At 41.4% G+C, this 20,370-nt stretch overlaps 1 protein-coding gene across 1 annotated transcript; it reads right to left on the bottom strand.

Moving 5' to 3' along the window:
* Window positions 1-1,462: 1,462 nt before the first annotated feature.
* LOC140493779 (prestin-like) lies at window positions 1,463-16,450 on the bottom strand. Its single transcript, XM_072592642.1, has 5 exons — window positions 16,353-16,450; window positions 15,917-16,144; window positions 9,271-9,461; window positions 5,835-5,940; window positions 1,463-5,221 (listed from the first exon to the last, which is right to left on the bottom strand). Exon 5 carries the CDS (start codon window positions 5,202-5,204, stop codon window positions 2,787-2,789), a length of 2,418 nt encoding a protein of 805 aa, XP_072448743.1. The 5' UTR covers window positions 5,205-5,221; window positions 5,835-5,940; window positions 9,271-9,461; window positions 15,917-16,144; window positions 16,353-16,450; the 3' UTR covers window positions 1,463-2,786.
* Between the last annotated feature and the right edge of the window lie 3,920 nt (window positions 16,451-20,370).

Here is a 20,370-nt window from a genome sequence, read left to right as displayed (position 1 = left end):
GAAATACCAAGAGGAAAAAAATGTGCATATGCACTGTTACTACCCAGCATGAGAGTCAAAGATCTTCAAAGTTCACCACGATGATCAAAGACAATCTCTGAAGTTCAAGAGTATGGAAAAAGTTCTGGAAACAGACAACTTGGGACATGGGATAAACCACTTCAAATACAGAAACATAAACAGAAATTTCTGGAGAAACTCAGTAGGTCTGGCAGCATCTGTGGAGAGAAAACTGCGTCAGTCTTTCAAGTTCAGTGACTCGTGCGCTCTGAAAAAGGGTCATGGAACTCAAAATATTGACTCTGCTTTTTCTCCACTGTGCTGCCAGACTGGCTGAGTTTCTCCACCAATTTCTGTTTTTGTTTCAGATTTCCAGCATCTACAGTTCTTTGTTAGGTTTTATCCCAAATACAGGATGGTGCTGTAAAATCAAGGTCTGATTAATTAATAACCTCATAGTGACCATATCCCTAGAGAGCAATGATTGTAGTTTGATTTAATTTTGCATTTATTTCCAGGGCTTTGGATCTAAGACTAGTATTTAGACTTGAATAAGTTTAATTAGTAATAGCCCTATCCTTAATATCATGTCTTTATTATTTTTCTCACACTAACAGGGAATACAATTACCCTTTGCTTTACTCTAGAAAGCCTTGTGCTTGGCATTCACTGCTACAGTAGAAATTAGTTAATTATATTTTATTTGGGGAGAAGAACAGCATCCTGCTTAAAAAAAAAGTTAGGTATTCATCGTGACTAAAAGTTGGAAAAAGGGAAGCTGGTCTTTCTCACCTGGCTGTAACAGTGACCATTACCCAGCAATTGTGTGATCTGAATTGTAATTTATCAGACCAATCTTGGATGGGTGTCCATGTTTTTCTGTATGTGGGCAAGGACTATTTCAGTCCCTGAAGAATTATAATTGAAGTTAAATGTTTTGGAATAATCAACAAATAGTCCTATGTCTGACCTTATGGTATCAGGAAAGTTATTGATGAATAGCAAAAGATGTTTGAATCCATGATATGGGACTAGGGAACCTTTAGCATGGTGCACCTGGTCTGAACCGATAGACCTGCAACCCTTTATCCCAGATATAGAATTTGCCTTTGATGTTTTGAGTCACTACAATTCTGCTACATTAACCAGTCCAATGTTAAACTGCATAGTAGTTCCTATCCAAAGTCGGAAAGACTTTGGTCAATATTCCTATGTAGCAGCTTCTAGAAGTATTCAAGAGCAACCTCCAGTGATCGTCAGTTCATTTTTCATGTCTGTTTTAATCACGAATATTTGCATTTGCCTTTCTCTTCTGAGATAACAAAATTAAGGCTTAATGAAAGTTCCTAATTTCCAGTAAATCCTAATCAAGATGATTTTTCCTAATTAATATGTCAAACTTTATGTTAATATTTAACAAATTGATTAAGGATTATTTACAAAACAGATACATAATTGGTATTTACTGCTGATTTGTCAGTCATATTACAAATAATTACTGTTGCATTCTGTAAGAACCAAGCAAATGATTTTAAATATTAGGTACTAGGAAAGTTAATGTGCAACTTTAATTTGGATACTGACAATTTGCTAACATAATTTTCTTTTTAACAATTCATATCCATTATTTCTGCATCTAGTGTCCTTATTGATGCAATATCCATCATATTCTACTTTGTTGTTGTGCAACAATGAGAAAGTCATTTCAGCCGCAGTTTTTAATAATTCACGAAAGTTGGAACACAGACTTCATGCCCACATGTCTAATAGTAAATACAGGCAAACTCCATTATGGCTATCATAGAGTTTTAATAACATGCAGTTGCTTAAATTAGCAGTGTTGCTCAAAAGGGCACAAAGAAAAAGAGAACAGCAGCTCATATATGGTCAATGTCAGAGTGAGATAGAAAAAAATATTAATGGATAGTTTTGAACAATCCTGGTTGGGGTGTCTTTTCTCTAAACAAGGGATAGAGCAGCTGTGGCATCCTATGTGAAGTATTTTGTAATCCTTTCTTACAGAAGGCAGGAAAATTAATAATCATTATAAACATAATTATCAAAATATTTAAGTAATGTGAATCTGCTATATCGATGTAATCTTTCCAAAGCACAATAAAGCAATAAAATGTTATATGTGTACATAAACGTTTCTAAATAATCAGTCACCAACAATTTGCTGTGCCATGGAGTTCCAAATGTCATCTGAACCATTTTGGAAAGAGCCAAGTACAAACCTGTGCACTCCCAAATAAGAAATCTTGGAAACCGTATCTCATTGTAATCAGTGATCCCTGACTTTCATCTGGTGTATTCCACCTCCACAATGCCAGTGCCAAAAGGGAGTGTGACACCTAGAGGGATGGTCAGAAATTGAGGCATGATCCCAACCCAACATACTTGTATTTCACTCCAGCTCAGACTTTGTCCTTCAAGGAACACCTGAAGAAGACAGCAGCACGTGTCAAAGCCAGAAGTAAGTTATTAACCAAATGCTGATGGGCATTGCTGCCATTACACTCTGCACCTCAGCAGTTGCCCTAACCACGTTCTGCAGCAATGTCTGCCAAAATTCATCAGTTGACATCCTTGGATATTCCTCGATGCTACATGCAAATAGCATTTGTCAGAAAAAGTGTTTTTTTTTAAATCTGTCCATTTGAATTTACCACTATGTAATGGGGAAAATGGAACCAACAAACTATTGCAACAGAAATGCAATGTCAGATGTAGATCATTATGTTAATAGTTTCTATGCTGGTTTGAAAGATTCAAACAAATTTTTGTTATAAAGCTGTCTCATATTCGATTATTCTTTGATTTCTTGATTTTACACCAGTCCTTTGATGGGAATTACTCACACCTCCTTCCACATGGCAAAGCCCTGTATTTGTGCTGATGTTAGGATCTGCCTTAATTTCAACTGTGTCGCATTCAGTTAATGTTTCTCCATTTGCCTCAGGAATGTATTCAGATCCTTGTGGGCTCTGGTTTCTCTCTGCTGCTTGTTGCAGGGCATACAGAACAGCATCATGGATGCTGCGGAAAGCAAAGCTTTGACTTGTTGATTTGAAGTAACCACGTTCTTGTAGACTCTTCAGAACTGTGCTTGAACAGCTGGCAATGATAAAGCTAACACCCATTCTTTGATATTGCTCAGACAGGTAAATCAAAGCACACACTCCTTCATCATCCACAAAGCTTACTGACCCACAATCCAAAATTACAGTGTGAACATCTGCAGTTTGTTTGGATATTTTACGTCTGTACAATGCAGTATGATTTATTCGTCTCAAAGCATGTTCATCCAATTCAAGGAACTGTGTAGATTCCAGTAACATATGATATTTATCTTCTTCACTGTATAACTCATTATCACTTCCCAAATTACCAGACTGAAGATAAGAATTGACTTTAAGTTTTATCCAAGACAATAAAAAATCAATATTCCCATAATAAATAGAATCAAATGTTTTTATAATTTTAATTCCAACGATTTCTTTGGCAGTTTTCTCAACGGATAGGTCAGCATAGTTTTCTGTGTTGGGAATATGGCCAAAAATGGCATTGGATGGTCTCTGAAGCCTGTGTAGAGTGAGCAAAATTGAGAAAAGCACTCCAACTCCTAAACCGATATCTATATCTAGGATGCAAACTGCTGCAAATGTTATAATTCCAGCCCAAACCTCATATTTATTCTTTTTGCACGCAAAACAATACTTCCAGAAGAACTCGAGGTAACAGCCCAGATTTGCAATCAGAACAGCACCAAGAACTGCTTTGGGCACCAGTGGAAGCAGGTTTTCTGCACAAAGCAGAGCTGTAAGACAAAGGATTGCTGCAATCAGTCCAGCTGCTTGGGTTTGACCCCAAGTTTTTTCTTGAACCACTGTTTGTTCCCAAACCCCAGAAGCTGCAAAAGTCCCTAGAAATGAGAGTAGCAGGTCACAAGACCCCAAAACTATTGTCTCTTGGTGTGGGTGATAAGTTTCATTGTGTTTTTTGGAGTTTTCTCTCCCTAGAGAAATGCTCACTGCAAAGGTCACCAATGCAACAGCAACAGCATCTTTAGCAACTACAGGTATTAAGGAGAAAGACGGAAGAACAGGTTTTGGTAAGGTGAAAGGATAATCATTTATCAACCTGAGATTGTGGCTACTCTCTAGTTCCAACCAGAATGACAACCAAATGGAAGCAGCTATTGCAACAAATTCTATAGGTATGAGATGTCTGCTATAAAGAGAATTAATAACTTTAAAAGGCATCAGAAGTGCCAAGGTGGCTAAACCAGTGATTACTGAGGCAGTGTGTGTTTCATGAATATTTTCAATTATAACCTTGCACTTATAGACAAGTGATAAAGAGCCATGATGAATTGGTGGATCAATACCAAGTATCAAAGTCAGGAGGATGGTGAATAAATGCAAAGCTGTTCCAGCTCTGAAACCATTCATAACATGCTCGGAAATGTATATTCTTATGAAACTGAGGTGAAATGCTCCCATTGAAATTAAAACAATTCCTGAAACAAAGGTGAGAGTCGTCACATGTAGTTCCCTCGAACATGTTGGAATACAGCCACTGTCAGAATCCACTTCATGAGTTTCATTATGACTTATGCCATTTGCAATGAGCAGGCTGGTGAATGCAGATGCTCCATAGGACAGGTGTTTTGTCGTGCCAAGCAAGCAATATAAAACTGTGCTAACTAAACTTGTGTAAAGACCATGAATAGGTGGTTGTCCACCGCAGACTGCAAAAGCAAGGGACAGAGGGATGGTCAGTAAACCCACACTAATTCCAGACAGCAAGTCTCCTATGAACCATGCTTTCACTCTGTACCTGGAAAACCATCTGGAAAAGGGAATAACTCGTTGGAATAATTTCTTCAAATTGTATGAAACTGGTAAGGTTAGTTCAGATGCCTTTCTTTCATATTCACACACCTTTTCTTCATTGTGCTTATCAATGCGGTGAAAATAAGGAATGTCATTGGTAAATGAAACCCTATGTGATGTTCTTGGGTTATAAATGGAAGTCCTGTCAGTTCTGACCAGAGGGATATTCGAACCTGATTGATCAGGAATTGTGTCACTGGACCAAAATGATTCTGAACTTCCCAGCATGTTCTTCAGCTTAGTGCTCTTCCCATCCTTTCTTAACATTGTCTTCAACGATGCATTGATTAAATCTTTTTCATCCATGCATTCAAATATCTAATCTGAAGATAAAAATACAAATAAGCATATTTGGTTTTGTTTTCTGGATTTTGTGAAGTTTTCACTTTCATTCTTAAACCTCTAACATATAGCTTCTGATACCCATGGATCCTCAATATCAGTGTTCCCAACAGCTTTCACCTAGGAAGCAATGAAATCTCTTCTCCAGTGCTCCCATGCCTTACTATCATCTCTAATTGCAAACGTGCCTAGAATAGTGGTTGAGATGGGAAATCTCATAACCTTTAAAAAGTACTTGCCTGAGCACTTGAAACATCATAATGTTCAAGGCTATAAGCCAAGTGCTGGGAAGCAGGACTGGTGTAGATTTAAAGTAATTTTGTTGTTGTAGACGCAAAGGGTCTCTTTTACACTGTATGATTCTATGATTAAGAATCATTCTTCATGATATTTCTGCATTACAAAACCTCCACTTCTCCAAATCTACCTTACTTCAAGTATGGGAAAAAAAACTCCATAAGAGTGTAAAGGAAGAGGAAAGATGTTCATTTCTTTCTGAAATCTGCCAGTGCTTACTTTACACAAAGTACTGACCTTTTGTCAGTAAAAGGTCAAAATTCAAGATTTTATAAGACAACATATCTTTTGACTTACCACAGAATATTTGTTAGTTTCATGTTTAGCAAGTGTCCACTGAAAACAAATGTCAAACTCCAAATGACATTTTCATATTGACTTGGTTACAGATATAAATCAATCTCTAAAAAAAAGACAAAAAGCAAATCATTGATATAGAAAGTTAAATTTACAAGGAATTGTGCACATTTCAAGCTTGATCTGACAATTAGCAAGTAACATTCATGCCTAACAAGTGTCAGACAATGACCACCTCCAACAAGAGAGGATCTAATTATCTCAGTGTCATTCAATTACATTGCCATAATTGAATGCCCCAGCATCAATGTCTTAGTGTTATCATTGACCAGAAATTGAACTGATCCAGCCATATACTGTGGTTTTAAGAGTCAGTCAGAGGTTGGGAATGCTGCAGTATACAGTACAACCCACGTCCTGACAATATCAAATTCCACCCTACCCCCATGCCTAAGATGTCGATGTAACATCTACAAGACACAAGCCAGAGGTACGATATTCATCATCTCTATCAGCCTGGATGAGTTTCAACAACACTAGGAATCTGTATGAAATCCAGTTCTAAGCAACCTACTTGACTGACACCCTATACCCCACCTTGAACATTCACTCCCTGCTCCATTTTACAGTCGCAGCACTGCAGCTACTCTCCAAGGCTTTGTTGCAAGTAATTTCCAAACTCATGAAATAAATCAATGAACTGCAGATGCTGGAGTTCTGAAATAAACAAAAACAGAAATTGCTGGAAAAACTCAGCAGGTCTGGCAGCATTTGTGAAGAAAAAAAACCGGGTAAATGTTTCAAATACTTTTTAACTCTTCTTTCTTTTCATTGATCGTGTCAGACCTGCTGAGTTTCTTCAGAAATTTCAGTTTCACTTCTACCACCTAGATCAATAAAGGCAGCAGATACTTGGGAACACTACCACCAGCAAGTTCATCTCATGCCACTCACCATCCTGATATTGAAACATAGAAATGAAATGATACAAATTTTGCGAGAAGATTTGTAGCTCGGGTGCTCGTTGTTGTTGTTCTGTTCGCCGAGCTGGGAATTTGTCTTGAAGGAGATGAAGGTGATAGGTCAAGGAGGAGAGGGTGGAGTCTCCCCAATGCCTACTAGCAGAGCGCTTTAGGGAACATCTCCGAGACACCCACACCAATCAACCAAACCGCCCCGTGGCCCAACATTTCAACTCCCCCTCCCACTCTGCTGAGGACATGGAGGTCCTGGGCCTCCTTCACCGCCAGACGCCTGGAGGAAGAACGCCTCATCTTCCGCCTTGGAACACTTCAACCCCAGGGCATCAATGTGGACTTCAACAGCTTCCTCATTTCCCCTTCCCCCACCTCATCCTAGTTTCAAACTTCCAGCTCAGTTACTCTCTCCTTGACTTGTCCGACCTGCCTATCTTCTTTTCCACCTATCCACTCCACCCTCTCCTCCTTGACCTATCACCTTCATCTCCTCCCCCACTCACCCATTGTACTCTATGCTACTCTCTCCCCACCCCCACCCTCCTCTAGCTTATCTCTCCATGCTTCAGGCTCACTGCCTTTATTCCTGATGAAGGGCTTTTGCCTGAAACGTCGATTTCGCTGCTCGTTGGATGCTGCCTGAACTGCTGTGCTCTTCCAGCACCACTAATCCAGTATTTGGTTTTCAGCATCTGCAGTCATTGTTTTTACCTTATGAAAGCAACCACCCCAACACACACAAACAAAGTTGGATCAGGACACTATTCAAAAGGGCCACAAGACACTGCAGCACACCAAAACTACAAAAAGAGGAACACCTATACAAAGTATTCGCCAAAAACGGATACCCTCGCAATTTCATCAACAGATGCCTTAGGGAGAGACAACGGAACGATGACATGCCGCAACCCAAAGGACTAGCCACACTACCATACATCAGGAGCATTTCTGAACTGACAGCCAGACTATTGCGACCACTAGGACTCATAACAGCACACAAACCAACAGCCACGCTCAGACAACAACTCACCAGAACAAAGGACCCGATACCCAACATGAGCAAAACTAATGTAGTGTACAAAATCCCATGCAAGGACTGCACAAAACACTACATCGGACAAACAGGAAGACAGCTAATGATCCGTATACACGAACACCAACTAGCCACGAAACGACACGACCAGCTATCCTTAGTAGCCACACACACAGACGACAAGCAACATGAATTCGACTGGGACAACACTACCATTATAGGGCAAGCCAAACAGAGAACAGCCAGGGAATTCCTAGAGGCATGGCACTCATCCACAGACTATCAACAAACACATCGACCTGGACCCAATATACCGGCCACTACAGCGGACAGCTCGAACTGACAACCGGAAGCGGCAGAGACAGGCCACTATAAATGCCGGAGGAAACAGCACAGAAGCGCTTCACAGGAGGCTCCCAAGCACTGAGGATGTCACCTAGACAGGGGACGAAACGTTTGCAAGACAAATTCCCTGAAATGATACAACACAGAAGGGGGCTATTTGGTCCATCTTGTCTTGTTTGTCATTCCTTTATCATTGCTGGGTCAAAATCCTGGAACCTAGCCTCTCTAACAGCAGTGTGGGTGTCCCTACAACACATGGACTGAAGCAGTTCTAGAAGGCAGCTCATCCCCACCTTTTCAAGGGCAATTAGGGTGGGATAATAAATGCTGGTATAGCCTATGAAGTAATTAAAAAGAAATATATAACTCTGCAGGCATCACAGCTGACTTTACTTCAATTCTCATTTGATGTGCACATGTGGAAACCTTCCAACCAGAGTTAATGGTTAATAATCACACTTAGATATTTCTTTTTATGAGGCCAAGAGGCCATTTGGAGCATTCTTATCCAAAACAATATGAAAGAGTCCAGTAGAAATTAGAGGTCAGATTTCAGCTTTTACTCAGTGTTTTTGATCTTCTCTATACCGGACAATACATTCACCCGTCGATTCATTGTTTGAGATCACAACTACAGGAATTGAGTGTGTAAATCTATAGGCTCAGCAAGAAAGCTGAACCATGTTGGATCAAAAGGAAATGAAACTCAGAGGGAGGGATGGATTTTCATTGAGACACAACATCATAAAAGGGGGCGGCATGAGTAAGATATCTGAACTGTCCATCTTCCTTCCCACCTATCCGCTCCACCAACCTATTAAAATCACCTCCTACCCGCATCTACCTGCCTTTGCCCCAGCCCCAACCCCTCTTTGTCTATTTATTTTCAGCCCCCTTCCCCTTCCCAGTCCTGATGAAGAGTCTTGCCCGATATGCCAACTCTCTTGCTCCTCAGATGCTGCCTGACCTGCTTTACTTTTTCCAGTCCCACATTTTATCGACTCTGACTCTCCAGCATCTGCAGTCCTCACTATCGCCTCACTGAACAAACTGGTATAAATAAGTAAAAGTGCTCACTTACCAGATGTCACTTCTTTGTAGCTATTTCATGCAGGGCATCCAATTTGTGACATTCGCTTTTGAGGAAATTTGGTCAGGGCTTAGGACCAATTTTGTGCCACCAACAGCTCTCATTCTGAATGAATATCATGGTGATGTAAAAAGTTTCAGCTGATCTTCAAAGATGTAACTACTGATGTATCATCATTCAATCTGTCTCAAACACAATAAAATGATCAAGCATGATGCAGTTAAACCAACTGTAGCATTCACTCCTCACTCCACTCTCACTATCACTCTCTACATCATAAAATAGACAGACTACTCATTGTCATAGTGTTGTTTGTGGGAGCTTGTTATTGTGAATATTTCTGACATTATAGCAGTGATTACATATCAAAGGATATTTCACTGGCTGGAGAGCATGGTAAATGTAATTTATCCTTCCTGTCTTCCATCCCTCCCTGCCCTCCCTTCCTCCTATCATTCTGCCAGTCTACTGTTAATACTTGTAGTCCGAAGTGACATTATCACTCAGTTAAACTCAAGGGAGGTTATGTACAAGGACACGTGTATGTATTAATTAACATATGACTTCCAATCTGAACTTCATTCCCATTTGCTGAGACCTTGAGTGTTTGTAAGTGCTCCCTGTGTGATCACTACATACATTTAAAATCCAATAAATTATGCAAGAAAGTGTTGTAAATGAATCGAATTACATAATGTGTAATCTGTAAAGATCAACTAACATATCTACAGAAGTTTACAAATTTCAAATGAGTAATATGCAAAAAGGTGGCTAATTGTGTACAAATTCTCTTCAGTTTTATGTGGACTTTCCATTTCTACAAATGCATGGAGTTGGCTGTAGGCAGATTAATTTCTTTTGTAATAGAAAGTCGGTTAGTTATTGTAAATAAATTATCAAGTAATAGTGAGTTCAAATCCCACAGTTCTTCTGTCAAGAAACACATTGAAATTCATCATTTGGCAGCTAGTGTGAGGGCCAAGTATCTCTGTTAACCCTTTCTGCAACAAATAACTTAGTTTAGCATGCAGCTATATACATGACAATTAAAGGTTTAGTTAACTAATTCAAAACAAAAGAGACAATTACAGTTTCCTTGAGTCAAACAAAGATAATTTTACTACCCCAGGTAAAAAAGCGACATAAAGCACAAACGCAGTCAATTTTAAGTCATTATTCGTTCTTTTTAAAAACTTATTTTTGGCCATGAGAGGTCTCAGGTCTAATGATCTGATAAAGGAAGTTAAAGTTTGATAGTTACAATTGCCACCACATAAAACATCCTTCAAGAATAAAATACCAGCAGTGGTGGGATGAGGCCATCAATTGGCATTTAGTGCCTTGTTGGGTGAGTGAGTCACCTGCCACGAGTAATTTCCATCCCTGCCACTATGTCAACCAATTTTATGCCACCCCTCCCATGCCAGCTACAATGGAAAGGGTTGGGTTATACAAAAGAAAATGAAGAAACTGCTAGACATCCTGTCAGATCAAAGGCCTTTGAAGACATGCAGTGGAATCTTATCAGGGCCTGAACAATGTGGGCAATGATGGGATTTATGACAGAATCATATGAGTTTTGGGAAAGCCTATCTTTGACGTCAGGAGCAATTTGCTGAACCTTTTTTTGCATCAGTCAGAAAGCAAGGTGAGTTTCTCATTAGGCTGCGGTGAGTAGCTAATTAAAGGAGATTATAGCTTGTTAAACGCCTTAGTAACTGCACAACTCACCTCTTTAATATTCCCATCCTTCCAAATGAACCAAACAAATGAGACATTGAGAAATCTCAGAGCAGGTTACCTGACAACTTGAGTCAAGATTAGAGTGGTGCTGGAAAAGCACAACAGGTCAGGCAGCATCCGAGGAGCAGGAAAATCGACGTTTCGGACAGGAACCCTTCACCAGGAATCCTGAAGGGTGGGATAGCTGTCTCTCAGGGGTCCGAACAAAGTAGGTCAAAGGCAGCCCCCATTACCAGTCCAGGGACTTGGTCACAGTCAGTCATCTGCTGGGAGTGTTCAGAGTCAGATTCCTCTCTCCACAGAGGGGATGATGAACTAAATGTTAGGAATCCTGATGAAGGGCTCCTGCCCAAAACGTCAATATTCCTGCTCCTCGGATGCTGCCTGACCTGCTGTGCTTTTCCAGCACCACTCTAATTTTGACTCTAATCTCCAGCATCTGCAGTCCTCACTTTTGCCTACCTGACAACTTGAGCTCACTGTTTGCGCCAAAAGACCTCCATGTTTGGTCCAACTACTTTGGACATGCTTCATGGGCACAAGACAAATGCATCCCACCTCCATGGACGTTGGCATCCAGTACGTGCCAGCCTTTAAAAACACTCATGTTATGGCATACTTACAGTATGCTTCTGCATCTCAATGCTGCATTGGCAACCATCATTGTAAGGTTCCCATAAGAAAACTGTTTGCTCAGGGATATGCACAACTCATGGACTGGGTCAGGCTGCGTCTTGGGCTCCTCACTGGCTGTCATGGCACTCACCCACTCTAAGCCCACCTGGGTGCTCACAGCACCTCTGCCTTGCATAGCCTTACTTTATGCACTTTGCCCCCTCAGCCAGAGATACTGACTCGTAGTACTTATATCTTTCCTTACAATGTAGTGCAAACATAAAGGCAGGAAGCTTGTCATGGTTGTTATCAGACCTCAGTCAAGTCAAGGGGGGGTAGTTTTTTCTCAGGGGTCCTCGCAAAGTAGGTCAAAGGCAGCCCCCACAAAGGCAGTCCAGGCACTTGGTCACAGTCAGTCATCTGCAATCAGATTCCTCTCTCCACATAAGGGATAATGAACTAAGTGTCAGGCACCTCTCTTCATGTTTTCTGCCACATTAGGGCTGCTTCCTAGATTGAGAGGTAAGCAGATATTAAGAGAGATGAAAGTGGATGGTACAGCTGTTACTTTTGGTGCAGGTGGAGAGGTGTGCCAAGCTCATGAATAATCAGCATAGAGGCCATTCAGGGATTTGGATGGGTGAAAGTGAGTGAGGGAAGATGTTGCAGGCAATAGCGAGGGTGGTAGAGCACGGACCTCGGTGGGGGGTGGGTACAGTATCAGAGACAGAGTGAGTGTGAGGTATCAGAGAGAAGATGGTGGCACTTAAGCTGATGGAGTGGAGAAGGCCCTTACTTTCTCCAATCATACTGTGCATTCCCCGAAACAGCTAAGACTACATGACCCAGGGTAACCTCAGACTAGGCCTGTATGGCCTACTGTCATGGCCTCCATTGTGGTGCAAGTGGATGTCCTGCCTGTGTACCAGCCCTCTATCAAAACACTACCCCCCACGACCCTGGGGACAATAATTCCCTGACAGCCATGTCTGGGCAAATGTCAGGAACATTGAAGTGCAGGTCCATACTGACAGTATTTGTCCAGGTGCACCACGGGGCTTTGAAAGATGCACAGGCACAAAGCTTGCTTGTCTTTCAGAAGATATTCACTGAGTATTCAGGTAAGATGGGGTCAGAAGCAGTGAGAGGGGCAACGTTGAGGCAGGGTAGTTAATGAGGTGAGCTTGGGAAGATGAGATGAGAAAATCCACTTGGGCTCTCAACAGCATAACCCTCCAAACAATGCAATGGCAGCCAAAAAATCACAAGATTCAGCTCATTGTCTCCCTGCTGCTTGCAAAAATGCTATCCTTTATTGCCAATTCTCCGCCTCCGCTGCATCTGTTCCCAGGAGGACCAGTTCCACGACAGAACACAACAGATGGCCTCCTACTTTAAAGACTGCAATTTCCCCTCCCACATGGTTGATGGTCCCCTCCAGCGCATCTCACCCACATCCTGCGCCTCCACCCTTGAACCCCACCCCTACAATCACAACAAGGACAGAACCTCCCGGTCTTCACCTTCCACCCCACCAACCTCTATATACATCTCATCATCCTCTACCATTTCTGCCACCTACAAATGGACCCCACCACCAGAGATATATTTCCCTCCCCACCCCTATCCACTTTCTGTAAAGACCGTTCCCTCCACAACTACCTGGTCAGGTCCATCCCCCCTAAACAGCCACCCTCCCCCCGGCACCTTCCCCTGCTACCATAGGAATTGCAAAACCTGTGCACACACCTGCCCCCTCACATCGGGGCCTTCCACATCCATCAAAGTTTCAGCAGCACTTCCACACATGTCATTGACTGTATCCATTGCTCCCATTGTGGTCTTCTCTAGATTGGGGATTCTGGTCACCTACTTGCAGAGCACTTCAGAGAACATCTCCAGGACACCTGCACCAATCAACCCCACTGCCCCATGGCTGTAAATGCAGGTCCTGGGTCTCCTCCATTGCCACTCCATCACCATCTGACACTTGGAGGAAGAACGCCTCATCTTCCAACTCGGGAACCTTCAACCCTATGGCATCAGTGTGGACTTCACCAGTTTCCTCATTTCCCTTCCCCTCACCTTACCCCAGTTTCAACTTTCCAGTTCAGCACCGTCCTCATGACCTGTCCCATCTGTCAATTTTCCTTCCTACCTCTTTGCTCCACCCTTCTCTCTGACCTATCACCTTCACCCCCACCTCCATCCATCTATTGCACTCTCAGCTACCTTCCCTCCTGTCCCACCCCCCTCCCATTTATCTCTGCACCCCCGAGGCTCCCAGGCTCATTCCTGATGAAGGGCTTTTGCCCGAAACGTCAATTTTCCTGCTCCTTGGATGCTGCCTGACCTGCTGTGCTTTTCCAGCACCACTCTAATCTTGACTCTGATCTCCAGGATCTGCAGTACTCACTTTTGTTTCATGGTCTCTAATTGTCTAGCATATAATAAGCACAGGCAAGAGCATAAGAAACACTTGATGGACTCTGCTTTCTCCTTGAGATGATAAAACCTAGAGATGGATAATTGTCTTCCAGCATAATACACAGGACCTGGGGCACTTCTTCCTGTGGAGTTTGTCTGGATCTGGGATCAGAACCAATCTGGCCAAGGTTTGAGTGCTTTGATTCTTACTTAGTCATTACTTAGAAGTTCTTACTTAGAGAACACTGACTACAGCATCCTGACAGCCAACAGATTGGTGCTGGTGTCTATCAGTGAGCAACCTTTGCAGACCTGGAGGAACTGCCCAGGGGAATATATCCTGACCATCCAGTGGACTTACTTGGTTTTACCCCTCTTCTGAAACAAGGACATTGTCGAGCAGATTAGTTAAGCTATCTTGCTCTTTGAGCTGAAGGAACCAATGATGGCACAGGGTGGATGTGGAATAAAAATGTACACATTTTATGCATAGAATGAAAGAATTGGGGGAGGTGCTGCATAAAGGGATAATAGCTGTTATGCCAGATAGCTTGAGTCTATCATCAGTGATGACAGATCACTAGGACCTTTGGGAAGAAGATTCTTAGGGAGTCCTGCTGAGCCATATTTCTGGAAACATTGAAACAGTGTAAGAAGCTAACAAATGTTCATTAACTTGGATTAATGTAGATTTCAGTCCTCAACTGTCAAGAGGATCCAGGCACTGCTGGTAATGTTGATACAGCTGTCAGTCCCTCTTTGGGAGGCAGGGGTGAGGATGGAGGGCCTGGTGGGGGAGATCTGTAAAAATCCAACAATAATCTCTAAAATAAAGCCTATAAGGATTTCAGATGGAACTTCTTTAGTCAGAGAGTAGTTGGAATGTGGAGCTTGCTATCACAGGGATATTTGAGGCACAAAGGAAAGAAGGATTGAAGGGGAAGCTACAAAAAGTGCAGGAGGGGGAAAGACTTCAAAGGAGTTGTTGATCAACTCAGATGAAGTAAGGTGAGAGGAGGCTTGTGTGGATTATAAACACTGGGTTAGATCTGCTGAGCTGAACAGCCTGTTCCGTGATCTAAATGCTCTGTAATTACATGTAAATTTTTAAGACCTGGCAGAGTGGAAATGTACATTTACAATTAGCTCTATATATCAAACTACATTGCCCTAACTGACATATTTATCTTATTAAAAGCCATTTGCATTAACAGAGTTTATTAATATTCAAAGCCTAACTGGTAATGTTTCAGATAAAGAATGTGTTTTAAGTTATTAATTCTGTAAATATAATTGAGTTTGTTTTGAAGACTACAAACAAATCATTCATTACATGTGAGCATTTCATAAAGCAATGCAATAGTAGCATGTGACAGTCATCAGATATACAGTTCCCAGAACAATTTTCAAACAATTTTCCAGTAAGTTCTGCTCAGGGTTATCTGATTCATGCGTGAAGTGTCAGTTCTGCAGTTAGGGAAGGTAACAATCCCAGAGAAAGAGAATCCCGTAGATCTTTTCATGTGAACCTTATTATAACCTGTAGGAGGAGTCTGATGTGAGGGGTTCCAATGCAGGCATTAATTCATCTGGGCCCCTGCAACTGGAGGCTCAGGAGTTTTTAACTGCAAGTGGGAGTGGGATCTTTGCAAATGCAAGGACAGGAAGGGACACTTACCCTACAGCCAGCTGGTTCACTCTATAATTTGTGGTGCTGAGGGATGAGTACAGTAAAGGGAAAGCGAAAGTCGAGGGGAGGGGAACATCTGAGCTTTATGTTTGAGAGCTATACAATACTCCAGCTCTGCCTGGCTCAGCAGAAAATCTTCAAAAAGTGCAAGTTAAATTGTACCTTGGTGTCTTCTGGTCACGACCCTGCCAGTTGCTGTCAGTTCTTGGTGTAGATCTGCCAATCCTTACTGCCCACTCATACTGCCCACTCTTCCTCACAGCTCTGATACAGGGCAAGGGATCATTGACCTCCAGTTAAAAGCTGACATGGGTCCAGTTGACATAATCGGAGCATAACTTTGACATTGTCATTAGGGTCTTGTTTAGTTTTTTGCAGTAAGTATTTGCCCTGTAAGAAACAGCAACGGCAGTCAAAACAGGCAGCCAGTGGAAATAGTTCAGGAGATCACAAGCTCAATATTAAATCGCTTTATGCATCTTTCCTCGTACTAGAATAGGGTTTAAATGAGTAAAGGAGTTTGATTAATGCTAAAACCTCACTTTTGACCATGCTGTGATCAAAATACTAAATTATTGCTCTGTTTTGCTTGACTTACCCATTTCCTAATGCTGTGGTTAAAGGTGGTGAAGAGGTGGTTGAGCCAATGCAGAGAGAACTAAAGTAACCCTCAGTAACCGTGTTGTGAAGTTTAAATGCAGTCTCCCTAATAAGGACTAGCTTTAATATCCCTGCCAAAAATAGAACTGGCATACAGTAACCCAATCTCTTAGTTTGATATGACCCTTTACAGCTGGTAATCCCATCAAATGTCCTCTGCCAAAATTCCAAGGCAGAGTTTCACATATTGCCCATTGAGGTGAGGTATTTTATGTAATGTAAAACTATTTGTGATATATAATGTTCCTTCGTCCTTTACAAGTGTTTTTTTAAAGTTAATTTTGACAATACATGATTCTACTTCACGAATCACCTGAAATAAATTTAGCAATAAAATTCTTTAACAAAATTCAAAATTTAAATTTAAGGGCTTTTCTGAATTTCTTGGAAATTGGGACAAGGGCTATAATCTCTTCTCCATCTGTAGATTCAGAGGCAGATGCTGTTAGATACTAATTTTTCTATCCTGCACCCATCGAGTTTTGTAGTCAGATGTTTTATTTAACCTGGAGTCAGTCAGGTCAGATTTAGGAGCTCTCAGGCTCAACTTCTAACCTTAGTTGTGTCAAGTTGGAGCCGCTGAGTGGAAGGTGTGACTTGTTCCAAGAGGGAATTCAAGGGGAACCACTTGAAGTTAGATAAAGGAAATGCAAAAAAAACGAAAAGCAGTTGAGAACCCCAACAGAGAAGGAAGACGGAGGAATTTGGTTTAAGTTGTTGGTCAGTACACCAAGCCAGTTGATTTTTCTGCAAACATTTTGACCCCGACTGAGTGACATCTTCAGTGCTGTGTAGTCTCGGGATGAAATGCTGTCATTGTGATCTGCCCAGAATTTATATGGTTCTGTCTGTCAAGGTGGGTGACTGAATTTCCAGTTTTGTGCTGCAGTGGTCTGTAAAAGGGGTTTAATTCAACGTGTTTGTTTGTAGAACCAGTAGATGAATGCCAGGCTTCCAGGAATTTCAGAGCTTGTCTTTGTTTTGTGTGTCCCAGTACTGTTACATAGTCCCAGCTGAATTGGTGTCCTTCATTGTCAGTGTGCATTGATATGAGGGAGAACTGGTCATGTTGTTTTGTTGCAGACTAATTCTGGTGGTGAGTTTCCTGTCTGTTTGTTCTCTGTAATGTTTCTCGCAGTTGCTGAATAATACTTTATATATCACATTCGTCCTGCATGTTGTGTGTATAGGGTCTTTTGTCTTGGATAGTAACTGGCAAAATGTGGCTGTTGATTTGTGCGCTGTCATTATTCCCAGAGTGCATAGGAGTCCAGTAGTCAGTTCTGAGATGTTTCTAATATAGGGTAGGGTGGTCAAAGTGTTGGGAATTTATTGAATGGAATTGAATCTTTACAGGATACAGGTTTGAAGGAAATGTAGTCAAGGTAGGTGTGGCAAATACTGCTTCTTATTGGTTGACCAACATCATACTATTGAAAGTGAGCTGAAACAAATAGTCACAAGGGCAAATGATATCGTTTCCTGCTGAAGTATGATAATGCTTCATCGTGCCCATAATTTAAACAGTTAGGTGCCTCATGATTATTAAATGTGATTCAGTCTCTTCCTTGATCACAAATGTGTTCTAAACTCTAAGCAGTGACCCCCTCTTCCTACAGACATCAGAAACTAAGGCAACCTACAGGAATCTCAAAGCTCCGGAAAAGTACCATTGGGAATGTGTTCGCAAGATGCTCCAAATCTAGTGGCAAGAAAGGCAATCAACAACATTCCTAATCACTGAGGCGCTAATCACTCAAAACCGGTTCTGCTGGCTGAGACATGTTGTCCAGATGTCCACACAGCAACTGTTTACTTCAAACTGGATTGGGGCAGGAGACTCCCAGGCACATAGTCGAGATGTTCTCGAAGTATCAAGAGATCAAAAATTCCCATTAACTCATCCGAGCCCCCAGCTTGTGACTGACCAATATGGAGAAGGATTTCTCAGGAAAATGCCAATGGACCGACAGACTTTCTCAGGAATGTGTGATGGTGAAGTCGAGGCATTAGTGAGGGTGCAGAAACCTCCACGCGTCCCGCCCGCCTGACTGTTCAAGCATCAAAAAGAGAAGGTGGCATGAAAAATTCTAAACTCAAAAGGCAAATTAGAAACAAAGACAGGAAATCACTTGAAAGAATTCATGGGAAATGAATGGTTAATTATTTAAGTTCAGACAATTGTCAGAAATATAGAACATGGTCTCTAGACAAAACAGTAGAATAGTTTATTTACATTTATATTACATCTTTCAGGCTGTTTCAAAGTACTACACAACCAAATAACTGCTTTGAAGTATAATGAAGGTAACACAGCTGTTAACAAATCTTAGAAACTGCAATGGAATAAATAACCCATGAAAGTGATTCAGCGGTGTTAGTTGGAGGGATAACGTTTGGCAAGGGCACTGGGAAAACTCATTTACTCTTCTTCAGAGAGTAAGATAGGATCTTTTACACCCATCCGAGAGGGCTGGTAGGATCCCATTTGATGTCTCATCCAAAAAACATTGCCTCAAAGTGCAAGCTGAAGTTACATGCTCAAGTCCTTGAGTGATGTTTAAATGCATGGTGTTCAAACATAGAAGTGAGTGCCACCACCAAGTCAACACTGATAACTCTCATTGTGTTTTTGCTACTTTTAGATATGAGCAGGACTTTACTGTGTTTTCTTCCATCTTTTAGTTCTGGGGATATCTTTTGCTGTGTTTGTTATATTTAAAAAATAGTGTAATGGAAACTCAGTATAACACGAGGAAATGCTACTTTATACAAGAGGCTACAAAAATTAGTAAGTCCAATAAAATATTCCCTAGATTTTCAGAATTTGCAGTTTTCTTTCGAATGTTAAAGTAGATTCCAAACCAGTCTGCTGAAGCAGTGATGCACATGTAAGATATAAGCCACTCCATCCTGCAGCTAATCATTACAAATATGTCCACAAGATGGCAGTTCTTTACAGGAATTTCTACCATTTAAAGATTGTTGGAATCTTAAACTCAAGCAATTAGCAAAATTGTTCGTAAAAGAATCAGTAAAATCAGTGCTACTTGAAAAGCAAAGTCAACTGTTGGTGTACTTTGTCAATTCAACCAATTTGCTTGTTACTAGGTTGTAAATGACAATGAACTGACGCGTAGTGGCATAAGAGAATCTGTTGCAGAATTGTATCATTAACAGAATAATCAAGACTACTGATCTAGAAATGGATAGAAATATGACATTCGATTTGCAAAATGCCTTTAAGAAATTCTGAAATCAGTAAAGAACCACTAGAATTTCCTTACTCAGTTGTTTAGAAATGCAGAAAATAACTTAATATATGCCTTGACTCATGCTTCTGCTCGTGTGACATGACCTTCTCCAAGGTAACAGGGATATAACTGAAGCCATATGTTGTTCAACTCCCTAGTGTTGGCAATTCCGTTGTTCACCTTTTACACAAACAATACATCATGTATTTCATAACAATGTTATATAAATGTAGTGAGAGTTTATCTCTCTAATGGCAACGATAACTTCTACCAGCTTACAGGTCCAATGTTTGGAAGCACAGGCTGGTGAGCCTTTCACTGCAACATCTCCACAGCTGACTGAGGGGAAAAAGATGGCCCAGGCCGCTGACCCTTTTGGGTCCTCTCCTGGGGTGGCCATCTTAGGCTGGACATTCATTCAACACAATGGCTACATTAAAACTCTATGAGTCGAATCTTAGTTATTTTGGCTAAATGTCACTTACGTCGAGTTTTTTTAAAGGCTTTTTGCTGTGAGGCCTAGCAAGATTTCTCACCATATCTTACCAAACTCACCTCATTATTTACCTACCCGGCCTCTATGGTGTCCCTGTCATCTGATTCCAGTTCCATGTGACCATGTGCCTGTCCCACAACAACTTGCCAATCAGAGGATGTCTGGCGATAGCGAATTCCTGGTGTTCATGCCATATTTAAAAAGCT

This window comes from Chiloscyllium punctatum, chromosome 22 (genome assembly GCF_047496795.1).
Source record: "Chiloscyllium punctatum isolate Juve2018m chromosome 22, sChiPun1.3, whole genome shotgun sequence".
NCBI classification, from domain to species: domain Eukaryota; kingdom Metazoa; phylum Chordata; class Chondrichthyes; order Orectolobiformes; family Hemiscylliidae; genus Chiloscyllium; species Chiloscyllium punctatum.
This window is presented reverse-complemented; position numbering and strand designations above follow the sequence as displayed.

Excerpts from the sequence above, each read along its gene's own strand:
- LOC140493779 (XM_072592642.1), bottom strand. The coding sequence starts at position 5,204 with ATGGATGAAAAAGATTTAATCAATGCATCGTTGAAGACAATGTTAAGA.